Raw genomic sequence first — 15420 nt, forward strand, 5'->3', positions numbered from 1 at the left:
GTAGGTTCTAGAGGTAAAAGCAGCTGCGATCAGAAATTTCAGTTGACACAGTGCTTTCTGCTTGCATAACTTAAAATGCTTTGCAAATGTTTGCAGAGATGGTGAAAAGGAAGTTCAAAGCAGTGAAATAATTTGTCCAACCTCACACAGCCACTTACAACAGCACTGTGGCTAGAAATTAATCTTCTGGCCAGAGTCCTTAGAAGGAAGTATCCTCATCTGACTGCACCCATTACAGTTTCAATTAATAGATTACCATGCAGACCATGCCAGAAGAAAAAAAATTTTCAAGTAACTGTATGAAAGAGCTGTCAGCAAAGCATGGAAACAACAGCTGGCAAAGGCTAAGCAACCGGGACATGAAGGGACAGGGGACTAGCAGCATTTTCTGACTCAGAAAGCAGATCCCGCTGCAGAAAGCATCTATGTCATAAAAGCTTGTCAATAAACATCAGTGTACCCTGTCTCAGCCTCCCAGCACTGCCAGCTGCAGCCCTGGGGAGGAATCGTGCACTCTGAAAGGGCAGAAAGTAGAAGAACGCAGGACTAAAGAGATCACCACGGCACTTAAAACTGCTAAGAGTGAAATCACTGAAGCCTGAATAATTTGCAGCTTTTAAATATAGCTCTGCATGTAACCAAAGTTTAAATGTTAATATGACTAAAGCAGAACTTTTGTACTTTATCAATCTTATGTTGAAAAATATAGAATATAGCCATGAGCACAATACTCACCGACACAGAAACATCCTCTATTTTCCTTTTAGCACTGGAGTCAAACAAGACATTCCGTCCTCTTCTCTCGCAGTCCTGATACACAATCAGTCGGATCTGACTTGGGTCGAACTCCGGCAAAGGCCAGCTTTAATTAAAACACAGAACACCAGAAGGATCAATTACCACAGCTCTTTAATGCACTGTTCTTTCTGCATTATCTCTATAGCCAACCTTATTAAAACTGAAAATCCAACAAATGCAATGTCATTTCATCAAACCCTTTGATCCTCTAGCCAGAATTGTGCCTTTCTGAATTTTGTTCTCCCCCCTACACTTGCAAATAGCCAAATTGCAATGGCATAAAGGACAGCAGTGCCCTATAGCCATTATACAATGATGTCTGCAGCATTACTGGCTTTCATGCTCTGCCTTGTGATATTTCATGTTTCCTTCAAGTTCTTGAAATCAGTCACAGAAGAACTCAGCTTTTGTGTTTAAAAGCAAAAGGGAGTCCTTCAGCACTGCAATTTACAACTTCACATTGGCTTCTCCTTTAAGTAAAGAAAAATCACATGGGCATTAATATATATGTCATGATGCAGGGAACAGGCAAACACAGGCAGCTTGGACCTGGCCTCACACAGGTCTCTGCTACCTTCAGACTCAGGAATAATCTCCGTTAAGCCGTGTGACTGCAGCCACACTGCTGCCTGTGTCAGCAGGAACCCACAGCTCCCTGTGCCTGCTCCCCCAGTGCCACGTGCTGCAGAAGAGCCGTGTCCACAAAGGCAGCAGGAATCTCCTCTCGGCTGGTTCTGAGCCATTTCCTAGCTCAAGTGTAATTCTATCATCCTTATCCTTAGTTTGCAGCAGGCTGCACCAGTATGGAACACCGCAACACGAGAGTGAGGAGCTGGAATTTTCCAGCCATTACTGAAGGATCCTGGCTCCCAGGTCGGGAGAAGGAGAAAGAGACTGCAGCAGAAAGACCTGCACTAATGAGAACATGGACTGCTATGTTGGAATACTATACTCCATGACTACAGTAAATTTTATTTCCTCTGTCCTTCCAGTTCATCAACCAAAGCCTTACACCATCACTACACCATCACTACACTGATGATTTGCAACCAAACAACTTCAGCAACAGGTCACAGCTGAGAATCAATGGGATTGCCAAAGCCACAGTTGTCCCAGAAGTTTTTCAGTCTGTCCAATACAAGCCCATAGCCCTCACAGCTAGGAGAATTATAGAATCACAGAATCATTCAGGTTGGAAAAAACCTCTGAGATCCCCAAACCCAACCCCAGCCCACCCCAATATGCCCACTGACCGTGTCCCCAAGTGCTGCATCCTCATGGCTCTGGAGCACCCACAGGGACAGTCACCCCCCACTCGCTGGGCAGCTGTGCAGCCCCTGACTGCTCTTTTGCAGAAGAAATTTTCCCTAATATCCAACCCGAGCTTGGCCTGGTGCAACCTAAGGCTGTTACCTCTCATCCCCATGTGACAAGTGATGTGACACACACAGTTATGTGGCTCCTGGAGAGAGGAAATCCATTTCCTAACCTCCTCAGCCCCACCACATAGCAACAGAAGAGAAAAAAAAAAAACAGAACCTGCGGAGAAGATAGTGTGCAACCAATGTCAACTTATTACAAGAAAAAAGCTTGAGCAACTTGAAACTGAAATAGCCTGCTGTCCAGCTTTGGAGGCAAAGAGCCTCACAGCTCTGTGCTGTGGCACCCAGAGCACAGAAACAGCTGACCACAGTCTGAGCAAATTCTGCAACACAACCCAAGCACAGTGACACGCTCAGATCACAGTTCACATTCAGCATCTTCTCAGGAGCCCTATCTTGCTTTTCAGAAAATGTTAAGAAACCAAACCCAGTGTATACATGAGAGGCTCAGTGTAGCAGAGCCGGATTCCTCATAAGCCTGCATCTGGCTGGAGATGGACCTTCCTTCCAGAGAAGACATCTCCCTGTATTGAAGTGAAATTAACAAGTCTGGAGACTCTTATTGAGATGGACTGCTGGGGTTCTACACACGGGTAGTTTTGGACAGTAACAAGAAACTGCTTGCCAAAAAGGTACTGTCATTCACTCCATCACTGCCACACATCTGAATCTCCTTCAGGCTCAGACAAAAGCACCTCTTCCATTACCTAGTGCTTCTGATATTTGACTTTGAAATTACTGGCAAAGAAGGGCAGGAGCTGTTCCAGATCTTAGGAAAGTCTACTTATAAAAAGCTCCAAGAGCAGATTACACACTAAGAGGAGAGAAAGCTAAATATAAAACCCTTGCTGTATTCGGAAACATATTTGATCAAGGTAACAAGAGCTTGTTTACTTCTCAGCTTCTTCACATGACATTTTAACTTTCTCTAGACAAGTATTTAGTAGATATTTCAAATCATAATTTGTGATAATTCCAAATAAGCGCTATCTCTGTTTACATAATACAGTCCTTAAGCACAGTTCGGCCTTGCAGAAACATTCCCTGGCAATAATGGGCCACTTCCCAAAGCAGCAGGAGCATGGAGGGAGCTGGGGGAAAGTTCATTTGGACAGACAGTAAACAGAGGCGGGCTGGCACCTCAGCTCGCCCCGCCAGCTCACAGCCTGGCACCTTCCTTTGGAGGAGATGGAGCACAGCGTGGCTCCACTTTTGCTGTTAGCAGCTTGAAAGGACCGCCAGGTTGGGTGTCTGGATTGATTATCCCCAGAAACGAACAAATTCCTGCATGCAATACGCAGGGCACCTTCTCAAAACAAATATAATGGGGCAAAACTCCAGCACTGCTCTTCAGCTGGATGAAAACTGACCTAGATCTTCCAAATATAATTAGTTGTGTTTATAAATGGAAACTAACTTTGACATTTAGCTGACGCTTTCTTGAGATTCATACAGAAAACTAGGAGATGTAGAATTCAGCCTTCTAGTAAAGTTAATGACAGGCGAGTCTCCATCTCCCATGCTGATGTGGAGATGAGAGTTGTTCTTACAAGGAGTCTTTCCTTCATCACCCATCTGCCGTGGGCTGATCTTTCCTTGGAATTGATTACATGTTAAAATAAATAAATGATGCTCTTCTCCAATGGAAGCGCTCACGCCTCTGCCACGAAGTTAGCACTGTGAGTTTGTGCACGGAGTGAAGGCAGGACAGAGAAACAAACTATTTTGGCCCCTCTACCAAACAAATACTAATTCATACAAAATGAGATATTCTAGGACAAAAGGCACTGGGCATATGCAAAGAGTCCAGCTCTATTTTCTGTATACCCCCCCTTCATTTTTTGCACACACTGACAGGACCTCTTTCAGTCTCAAAAGGTGGGCAGGGAACTCTGTGCTGTGAAGCAGCAGGGGCTGCCTGCACCCTGGGGCCCTGGGGAGGAGCGCCTCGGCTCTCCCACTAGGCTGCAAGCCAACAGAGGGAGCTGGGCTGCAAACTGCTGTAATCAAGTCGTATATGTAGCTAAAATGGATCATAACAATTTGGAAAGGAACATCAATCTGAGCATCGGTCCCTCTGGCCACAGATCCAGCACAGGGCAGCTCGGGTACAAGCAATTGGCAGAGCATGGTCTGGATATTTTCATGTACGTTGACACTTACACCCTACTGCTGCTCAGCTCTCATCTCTCTCTCACCTTTAGAGGCTCTCCTGCCTCTTTACCAGGAATATTTACACTTGCATTTACAGATCCATTAAACGCTCCACAGCATCTCTATGAGTTGCATGGCAGTCCAGAACTCCCCATTCTCTCCAAGGATGGGCCTTCTTACGCATCCAGTCCTTGGAATTCATTACATTTCTCAGCAAGAGGCAACTGAATGGCTTTAAATTGGTATTACTGCACTCCAGGAAAGATCTAATAGATGAAACAACAGGAAAAGAAATCCCTCGTCACCCCTCTGCCAATTAAATACAAGGTTTTCCCCTGTAATGGAAAACAAAAACATTCCTTCCTCCTTGTTTCCCCTACAACGTATACAGCACTTCTTCCTTCTATTAAGTCTGTAGTTCAATACTTTATTTCCTCCTGCCCAAGTCTTCACTTTTAAAACAACTTCATATTAACACAACTTAAGTAGCATCTCACTAACTAAATACAGGCACTTTAGAAGGCTAGCAGGAGAGCAGCTGAAGCAAACAGACCAAAAAATTAAACAGACTGGAACTGAACGAGAGTTTGCTAAAAAGTTTAATTGCCCAAAACAAGATTAAGACTAGGCTGAAACTATCCATCAAACTATTGTTTTCCTACATCATGTTACCCATAGTTATAAAAACTGCCTGGTGATGAATCACTTCCAACTATTTTTAAATGCATCTACGCAAACGATATTTATAGTTTATGCTAGCTTATCTGTTCTGCATGTTTCTCATGTTAGCACCTTTTTACAATGCAGACAGCACAGCCGTGGCAGGGCGGACAGCAGATCCACCACAGAGAAGAAAATACTTCCTTCACTGCTCCCAGGTGAGCATCCAAGGAAAGGAACAGGGATCCCCAGGGCTCAGCTGGAACACCTGCACTCGACGTTCCTCACGTTTGCTGTTGAGGTGGTGCTCAGACCCAGCCGTAAGCATCCTTGTCTTGAAGAGCTTACACCGTAGATATGAGTCTGTTCCAACATGTGCAATGGGATATTTCAGGTGTAGATTATCTGCGAGCTCCACACAGAGTTACATTCAAACAGAAGCTTGCTCACTTGTACAGCCTGACAGCATACAGGATCCTGCTTTGTTACAGGGAAAGGTGAATGGAAGCGGAGGGCAAACGGCCCTTGTCCAGCCTGGATGCTGTATCACACAGCTCTCACCTGAATTATCTGTTCCAAAGGATTCCCTTCACCTGCCCAAATTCCTCTGCACGTTTCTAATACCTGTTACTGGAATTTTTCTTCTGGCTTTTAGAAGATACAACAAAAGTTGAGTCTATAGGACACACAGAAAGGGCATTCTACAGAATGTAATACCTTCTTGGTGCAGTTCAGTAATTCACCTTCCATTTGGCCATCACTGAACACAGACAATTGTGCAGATCTTTCTGAAAGAGCACAACTTAAACCGGAACCAACAAACAACAATACATGGCAACTTAATTACAGAATCACAGAATCATAGAATGGCCTGGGTTGAAAAGCACCACAATGCTCATCTGGTTCCAACCCCCTGCTGTGTGCAGGGTCACCAACCAGCAGACCAGGCTGCCCAGAGCCACATCCAGCCTGGCCTTGAATGCCTGCAGGGATGGGGCATCCACAACTTCCTTGGGCAACCTGTTAATGATGCTCCCAGCTTTGGAAAACCATCCATTAGCAGAGTCTTGCATAGGCAGGCTATTTATTTTTTTAATAATATTAATAATAATTTTTAATAATAACACCTGAAACACACAGCACGTTATCAGGTTTCAAGGGATAAGGATGATCCAGATCACATCACTGGTTCTCACAATTGGTATTTTCTGTACAACGTAATCCTTGTGACACAGCATGGCTGTACGGCTGGGAGCAGGAAAGAGACACCTAAGGTAGAGAAACCACGGGGCCTATACTTAGAAAGAAATTTGCAAGAGGATGGTCGTTATAGGAGCTGGGGTCACCACAGGGTTCTGCAGCCTGGAGGAGCTGGTGGGCAGCAGCTCACAACAAGGGCTTAGCACAAGGAAATAATGCTTCTATGGAGGAAAAAAATAATTCCAAGCCTCTACCTTGTCATTTCTCGAAGGAGGGTGACGCTCCTTGGGTCTACAGGCACTGCAGAGGTCAGCTCTGTGCCCCCATCTATAAATCTGTCTCATTTATTTACCAGCTTTGCAATCGTCAACGTGAATAGCAGCACTGCTTGAGATCCAGGAAACTCCTGCCACTTGTACTCAGCACACGCTGTGCACAGGCACAGCCAGCCCAGCAGTTATTTCACACTCGGTATAATAAACTTGGACCCAAACTGCAATTGGCTTCCGCCCTCCTTGGCTCTGCCCAATTCTTTAGCTGTACACAAAGCTGACTTCAGTTTGTTTTCATTTTTTTCTCCCCCTCTCCTAAGTCACCCGGCTCTCCTTAGGACACCCAGCTTACACTCTGAAGTCTAACACAGGAGCCAGATGCCCCCCCAGCAGCAAAAAGCAGCCGTGTACGCAGGCTGGGTGTCATACACAGCCAACACACAGACCACAAGCTTGCGCACAAGGAGGCTGGAGGTTTTGTTAGAGCCGTGTGACAGGATGAGTAACTCTGCAATTTACACGGCTTCAGAACTGACAATTAATAGTGGTAACTTCATGTAATGTATTCGGGATCACTTGACGCATGTCATTTCACAAAGCACCTGTTTGGCTTCCATGTCTGCATGCAAACATCTGTACACACAGCACAGCTGCTCCGCGCTCCTCCGAAATGCCTCTTTTCACAAAAAGCACACAGCCCAGCAGCAGCTCCTTCCAGCCAAACCCACCAGCATTAACCATTGTGTGTCACGTTATTCAAGTCAACCGCGCTCCCCTCGGCAAAATCAAACAGACAGAACCAGTTTGGGGGGGAAAGGAATGCCTCGGTGCCATTCGGCATGAAACTGCGGGAAGAACCGTGAAAAAAAAGGACCTCTAAGAGCCTCGCCTTTCCAGAAAAGACTGCCATCAATCACAGGGGAGATATTAAACTCTCAAACAATTAAAATAACCTCGAGAACCGTGTAACGATCGTACCTGGGAAGCATCTTTGTCCCCCGAGCGGCTCCACTTCCCCAAATCCCTATCAACTCCCGTTGCGCCCGGCTGCCAACTCAGGTTAATAATAGCAGTGAGCCATATTCATCCGAAGCCACAAGACTGTCAGGTGACACACCGAGAGGGCTGAATTTAACTCAAACAAAGGGCTCTCCATGCCGTGCCGCACACGCTTAATCCCCGCGGCCGCCTCGCAGCGCCCGGCAGAGCCCAGGGCGGGCATCGCGCAGAGCTGGGGGCACTGCGGGGGGCAGCGCTAAGCCGAACCCCCCTTCCCCCCCCCGCAACTCCCGACCGCCCCGCACCGCCCCGATCGCGCTCGCAGCCCCTGCAGCTCAAAGCCCGCTGCCTCCCTGGAGGAGCGCGCACGGAGCTGGGGCGGCACGCGTGCTTTAAGGGCAGGAGAAGGGAAGCGCTGCCCGGGAAGAGAAGCTGAGCGGCTGCCGGCTGCAGGCGAGGCGCAGGGAGCAGCGCTGCCCCGTGGGGAAGGAAGGCTGCACGGGGCACGGCGGTGCCAGCTGCCCGCTGCGGCTCTGAGCGTTTTGCCCCAACCCGCCTGCTGCTCTGCGACGTCCTCCCCACTCACAAGGCGGAGATGCGATAAAGGAACGGGGGAAATCCGAAAGGGCATCGCGCTTTAAAGTCATCGACTCTCGTTACAGGCATACGTGGGGCTAACCACGTGTTTTGTATGGACAAAGATCAGTAGAAAAACAAAAGCAGGAGACGAGCACCAGAGTTCCCATTTCCCCTTTTTCCAGCATCTGCAGATTTCACCGACACTGCCAACCCCAAAGCCACAGGAGATCCGTTTGTCATCTTTCCCACTGCTCTGCACCTCACAGCACAGAGGGATGCACAACCCCTCTGTCCCACAGCAGGTGAATATGCCACAGGCACACAACCTGGCCCCAACCCCAGTGGCCCTGGGACCCCTGGGTGGTGCCGGCCCCAGGGAACACCAGGCTCCCTCCCCTGCCAAACACCTCCTGCATCAAGTTGGAGAGAAATTCGGAACACACTGGCACAGCTTCTGCCACTGTCTTGTATATGGAGGTGGTAGTTTTGTGCTCAGTGCAAGCATTAGGACACAAAAGCAGTAAAACTCAGATGCAGATGCTCACTTGATTCCAAATCCAGCAGTAAGAGCTTTTGTGACCACGGATGTTTTATAGGAAATGTCTCATTGACATGAGAGCCCACAAACCCCTGTCTCACAGACTTGGCTTTCCATATGCAAGCAGCACAAGGGATTTCAATGCAGCTACTCACGGTAACACTGAAGCATGCCCTACATCACACCTCACCTCTGAAGCTGCACATGAAGCCCTGGGACTGAGGAGCAGCACCTGACCCCGCTCCTTTCCTGACAATGTGATCTATGCCCAAACCTCCTCACCTGTGTGGCAAAAGCATCCCTTCCAAAAGGCTACTGCTGTCAAAAGTGACCTTTTTCTTAGAGATGCAATGGGGAGAAGTTCAGAGTGATGCATTATGTAAACATTTATTTACAGGGCTAGCTGCTAAAGTTTCCATTTTACCTCGGGGTAACCTGATGCGTGCAGAAGACAAATGCTTTGAAAGCAGCCCCAGCCCCCACTGAACAACTGCCCAAGAAAAATAACTGGAAGGAATTCCTGTTCAGATGGGCACTCACATCACAGCAGCACGCGGGGCAGGAAGGGAGCAGCTCCCCAGTGCCAGGGTGAGAGAGCATGCCAGTGTGGGATAGGGACTTCTCACACAGGACAGAGAGATGGGACAAGAGGGATGGCTTTAAGCTAAAAGAGGGGAAACTGAGGTCAGATGCGAGGAGGAAATTTTTCACTCCAAGGGCAGTGGGGTGCTGGCACTGCTGCATGGAGCTGTGCTGCTGGAGAGCGTGGGAGGCATCCCAGCATCCCACCTGCACCACTGCAGTGATGGATTCAGCACAGCTGAGCCCCGGGCTCCCTGCAGAGCTCAGTGCTACATGGGGCTGTGTTTCCCATTGAACCATAAGCCCTCATCCTCAAAACAGCACCAAAAAAAGAGTTCACATCTTCACACTCTGTACAGGCATTCCCAAAAACTTCAAACTACAGCAAAAGCTCATATGCAACTTCTGCGGATAAATGATCTAATTTTACAGTGAGCAGGCAACCGCTTGCTCCAATCACAGGCTAAAAAGTAATGAAATGATTCCTTTTTGTTCTCTGCTGCCTTAACAAATTCTCTCAGCCCGTCTCCTAAGGAAGGCTTCCCTTACACTTGTAGAAGCACACAACAAAGAGCCAGCAGCTAAGCCCAGCAATGTTTATTGCTTACTAATGCATGAAGATGGGAGCTGGAAGCCACACCAGACAACAAGAGAGAAAACCAATTAGGATTTCGTTTGAAATCCAACTAGAAATTCTTGGATACTATTTTTCTACAAAATATTTGCCTTAGTGGAATTACCACTGAGCTAGACTTGACAAAAATGTGCTTTCTGTGCATTTTTGTATCCTTGCAAGGAAAAAAAATTCCACTGAATTCCTCAGTGCTGGAGAGAAGGAGCGGACAGCACGGAGGCACAGCGCCGTGCGTGCAGCTGGAGCCACGTACCTGAGCACAGCACAGACACGCACACAGCCCGGCCACAGCACGAGCCAGCAGCAGGAAGCTGGCTGCAAGCAGCCCACACGGTTCTCAAAATCAAGGCACCATTTTCTTTAAAAGAAACCAGATTTTAGAGAATTGAGAGAAAAAAAACCCGCAACTGAAAAGCAAGGGGACGTTTAGCACAGAAGCAAAGCTGATAAAGCCTCCATCTGCAGGATTCTCGCAGCACCAGGAGGTCTCATGACTGGGATAAAGTGTCTTTATGGAGGTGTAAGGGAGCATCAGCACAAATGCAGATCTGTCTCTGTGCATTCCGTGGGGCTGCAACACAGAACATATCTTTCATTTAAAACACAAATATTGAGACCACAGCAGCTCGACTGCCCCTCTACCACTGTCATTTTTGAGTCATGATAAAAGATGCTTCCAATGAAAACAGCTATCAAAGTAAAAACCTGCTGCACGGTTAAGCTACTGGAGGATTGGTGTTTGTTTTGCATCGCATTTCCAGTGGCAATCTGCTATAAATAAGACACCAAACAAACCTCCATCACACCAACTGGTACCGCAGAACAACGGGGCATTTTCCCCCTGCCAAACAGCTCTGTGATTGTGCACCCGCGGCTGCGCGGGGCGGCACATCTTTCACTGTGCCTATTAAAGTGTGAAGAGTTCAGTGCTGTGCCCAGTGAAAAGTTGGGGAGAAAATACATGCAATACAATTTGCTTCTGATCCACACAGATAGCTGTTAATTTCCTGAAATGACATGGAATTATCCAGCCCAGCAGAGGAGGGGAAGCATGGTATCGCTCAGGTTGGGAAAGACTCTAATATCCCTAGAATTCAGACAATGAATTCTCTGAATTTACCTTCAGCTGGAAGCCTTCAGAGCTCCTATTTTCATACTCTTATAATAGACTCATAGAATGGCCTGGGTTGAAAAGGACCACGATGATCATCCAGTTCCAACCCCCTGCTGTGTGCAGGGTCACAAACCAGCAGCCCAGGCTGCCCAGAGCCACATCCAGCCTGGCCTTGGATGCCTGCAGGGATGGGGCATCCACAGCCTCCTTGGGCAACCTGTTCCAGTGCCTCTGTGTGAAAAACTTCCTCTTAACGTCCAACCTAAACCTCCCCTGTCCTATCACTGTCTCAGTTTTAAACCATTCCCCTTTGTCCTATCACTATCCACCCTCATAAACAACCGTTCCCCCTCCTGTTTATACTCTCCTTTCAAGCACTGGAAGGCCACAACGAGGTCTTCCCACAGCCTTCTCCTTTCCAAGCTAAACAAGCCCAGTTCCCTCAACCTTTCCTCATAGGAGAGGTGCTCCAGCCCTCTGATCATCTTAGTGATCCTCCTCTGGACCCAGTCCAAGAGCTCCACATCCTTCTTGTGCTGGGGGCAGCAGCTGACAACTCTACAGCAGTTTTCATTTCTTCTTTTTCCATAAATGACAACTTGAGATTCTCAACGCATTGCTTCAGAATGAGATACCCCCCAAAAAGCTGTCCAGCACATAAACAAATTACCAATGTACTCCAGCCACGCCTGACGTGCCACGTGATTTCTGCACCAACAGCATAAACACATCTCAGGGACCATTTTTTTTCTTAAAAATCAAACAGATGTATAAAGAAAGAAATAATGGTTGAGAGGCTGAAAAGCTAGAACGTAACCCACTGCTTGTCCATGGCACACACCCAGTGCCTCCGTGCAGGATGCTGTGTCCACAGAGCCTGCAGGTCAGGATGACCCCTGGTGGATGGAACATCCTGATAATATCACACTGCGGACACCCGACCCACAGCTCAGTGCCACCATGGCCATAAGGTCCCTCTGGCCCCAACGGGAGCCCACTGCTGTCAGGGTGAGGGCTGCCATCTGCTTGCTGTGATTAAACCATCCCCTAATACTCGTGTTGTGAGCTTCGTAAGGGAAAAATGCTCCCCTAGTGGTGACAGCAACACAGCTGGGACGGAGCTTCTTGGTTGTGCTCCACGGCCATGTAATTGATTAAGGTGGTTGTGTTTGTGACTGAGCAATAATTGAGAGCTCCATAAACCTCCAGGTAAGTGTTTGCCATTCAGATATGGAAAAAAATTCTTATGGACCCTTTGCAACATGCTGCAAACAAAAGAATTACAGCTAATATTAAAAGCTTCAAGAAGCCTCACGGACCAAACAGGACAGCATAGTGCCTTGGCCACAGTGTGAGCCCAGCACCAGAAGGATGTGGAGCTGTTGGAGGGGATACAGTGGAGGCTATGAGGGTGCTCAGAGGCTGAGCCATTCAGTGATTTGCATTTTTGGTTAAGTTATCAGGAGCATCAAACATGCAAGGACCACAGCTTCAAGTTTTCAGCTAAATCATCCCCAACACAAACTCCAAGCAGTCACACTTCTCAGAAATTGCATCCAGTACTTCCAAGTCTTCCCTCTCCTTATGCCAGGTCTCATTTATCTGCACAGACAGCACTGCTTTGTCTGAGGTCTATGTGATCTGTTTTTCCCAAAAGAAAGCAAAAAAAAGAGAAAAAGCTGCAGCTGCTCAGGGTTCCTCTGAGAAGGAGGAAGCCAGATGTAAGCAGTTATTCTCCACGGATTCACAAGGATCAGTGCATGAGCAGCATTTTACTCTGTCCCTCATGTGACTGTTTAATTAGGTGTTGATTCACTCAGTCATGAGACACAAGGAAGCAGGGCTGCAAGCCCTCACGTCAAAGGAAAAGTAATGCCTGTTCTGCCAGTTTCTGTATTAGCAAAGTACAAAGGGGACATCCAGTTCTGAAAAGCAAAACTCATGTTTCCTTACCATGAGCCAAACCATCAAATCACTTCAACCTTTCCATACAAAAAAAGAAAATACAGCTCTGGAGGTGTCCCATCCAAATCTGTTCTGCCCAGGAGAGGGGAGCAGGCCGGGCATCCCACTGTGAGCCCAGGCCAGGCTGCTGCTCTGCCTTCTGCTTGTTTCTTCAGTAGGAACACCGGTGGTTTTGCTATGGCTTTCTTCTGGTGTAACAGGATTGCTTCTTCCCAAAGAGCTTTTCTGTTATGGGGTCCGGTTGCTGTAGCAACAGGCTTTAAACATATCAAAGAAATGTTCAGCACATGGTAAACCCATTTCACAAACTCTGTATATTTGTAATAGGGAAAGCTGGGGGACAATTATTTATACGTACTTGATCCAGCTGAAGTTTAACGTAAGGATAATCCCCAAATACTGCTTTCAGCCCAAAGCCCGGTGTGTGCACAGCATTTCAGCTTGCTGTGTTCCCAACTCATTTATAATGACAGCCCGTCACATTATCAGAAGACACCATTTTTCCAACAAAGGCTGCCCTTAAACCCATTGCCACTACAGCGCATTCATGCCAGAAGCTTTCTTCCTGGAGAGCCCTGCACTAAACCTTTAATTTGTCACGTTTCCAATACTGTGCAGGTAGCCCTACCCTCAGTTATGTAGATCTCGCTAAAAAATAAAAATAAAATTCAGACCCCGGATCAGCAACTTATTCAGAACCCGTGCCTAATGCTGAGCACGTGAGCGGTTTCATTGGAGCAATGGAAGTACTTCCATGTGTGGAGGAGAGCACATGGCTGAAGGAGAGCGCTGACTCAGCCCGACTCGCCCCTCAGATTTCACCCAAACCCCATCTCGGTTCCATGGGAACAGCAGCAAACCACAGGCAGAGGGCAATTGTACAGAAACAGCCTAACAAACAAACAGGTGAGAGATGGAGTCCCAGCCCCAGGAGTGCCTGTAGCAGGGCTGCCATAGCAGCACTGGGGGGCCTGGCCCTGTGCTCCGGCACACGAAGCACTCACAGTGTGATGCCCTGCATCCTGCAGGCACCTCCAGCTCACAGCCTCAGCTTTCCTCCCTTCCAGCTCCTGCATGGGGCACTCCTGTGAATGCTGCAGGAGCCTCAAGACAGCTGTGAGGAGCTGAGGAGCCTCACTAGTCAATTCTCCGAGGCAGGAGTCATGCTGCTCAATTGTTTTCCAAATTAAGTGTGCAAAGGTGACCTGAAACTATTTCAGGTAGATCTATATAGAGCAGGCACTAAAGGCACTGCCTGGCTTTGCTTTTATGTAACTCGTAAGGACACAAGGACAAATAAAAAGCAGATGCTTGAGCAAGCCATGCACTCATACAACTTTGTTAGCATTAGCAAAATAACATACCCTGCCAAAAGAAGACCAGCACAGCTTCTGCCCTACGTGCAGGAGGACAGGAGGGTTTGGTTCCCTGGACTCCCACACGTGTTCCACAGCCAGCCTGCCGCACTTCCTCTGGTTTTGAAGCTGCAGCTCAGTCACTGAACTGAGCTCCAAGTCCCCTGCAGGTCTGTCACCAGGTGCACAGTCGTACACTCTACTTTCCTGGTGTTCTTTCTCTTTTCCAGATCTCATTACTTGCTCAAAGCTGTAGGATTTTAAGAAGGCCAGGAATGGAAAAGACAGCACAGGAGTGGCCATTGCCTTGTGATTTTTAAAGAAAAAAAAAGAGAAGGGAGGAAAGAAAGGGAGGAAAGAAAGGGAGGAAAGAAAGGGAGGAAAGAAAGGGAGGAAAGAAAGGGAGGAAAGAAAGGGAGGAAAGAAAGGGAGGAAAGAAAGGGAGGAAAGAAAGGGAGGAAAGAAAGGGAGGAAAGAAAGGGAGGAAAGAAAGGGAGGAAAGAAAGGGAGGAAAGAAAGGGAGGAAAGAAAGGGAGAAAGAGGAATTTCAGCCTGTAGCACACCAGGAGGAGGGACCAGCTCAGGGCTGTGCAGATGCACCTGCCTTGCTGTCAATTAATGGCCATTCAGTTGCTGCTACAGTTAATGTAGCAGCTACAGAAACACCGACTCATAGGGGATCCTCTGTTCAGCTGGAAATAAAAGTTACAAAGATAAATCCTCCAAATTAAGGTACTGAAGTATTTAGGGAAGATAAATCACGTACATAAAACCACTTTCATTCTATTTCAGACAACATTCATTCAAAACAGGTGTAAGGTCTGATGTTCAAACAAGCAGATAACAAGTTTTTAACTCAGGAGGTTCTTTTAGAACAAAAATCGCAAAAGAAGAATTCACATGAGATTCCAGTGCTATTTATCCCAAACCCTAATCCAAATCTAATCCAGATCCAGCCTCTTCAGGTCAGTACTCTACAAAAATAGACGTGAATGTCAAACATGCTGAGCAAGAGCGGAGCACGGTCAGGATGGGCTTTGCACAACATGTCTGAAGGAATCACGCCGTTGTTCCAATCCACTTTTGAAAGGCATTCAACAGATCTTTTGTCCCTCACATGTGATCCTCGCAGTTGTTTGAGGTGAACGAAGAGCCTGACAGGGAGCACAGGAGTCTGCTGTAACCATC

The 15420-nt window shown here is 47.4% G+C and overlaps 1 protein-coding gene across 6 annotated transcripts in view; it reads right to left on the minus strand.

Annotated features, from left to right (window-relative positions):
- Positions 1-15420, minus strand: part of FNIP1 (folliculin interacting protein 1) — a 60559-nt gene that overhangs the window by 34588 nt on the left and 10551 nt on the right. For 2 of the 6 annotated variants that reach the window (XM_031598446.2, XM_031598445.2), the window contains exon 2: positions 736-862. In XM_031598446.2, the coding sequence (XP_031454306.1) occupies positions 736-862 (127 nt within the window). The other 4 variants (XM_090150715.1, XM_090150716.1, XM_090150713.1 and 1 more) reach the window with 4 other exon arrangements.

This window comes from Phasianus colchicus, chromosome 15 (genome assembly GCF_987193195.1).
Source record: "Phasianus colchicus chromosome 15, bPhaCol1.hap1.1, whole genome shotgun sequence".
In the NCBI taxonomy this organism is placed as follows: Eukaryota; Metazoa; Chordata; class Aves; order Galliformes; family Phasianidae; genus Phasianus; species Phasianus colchicus.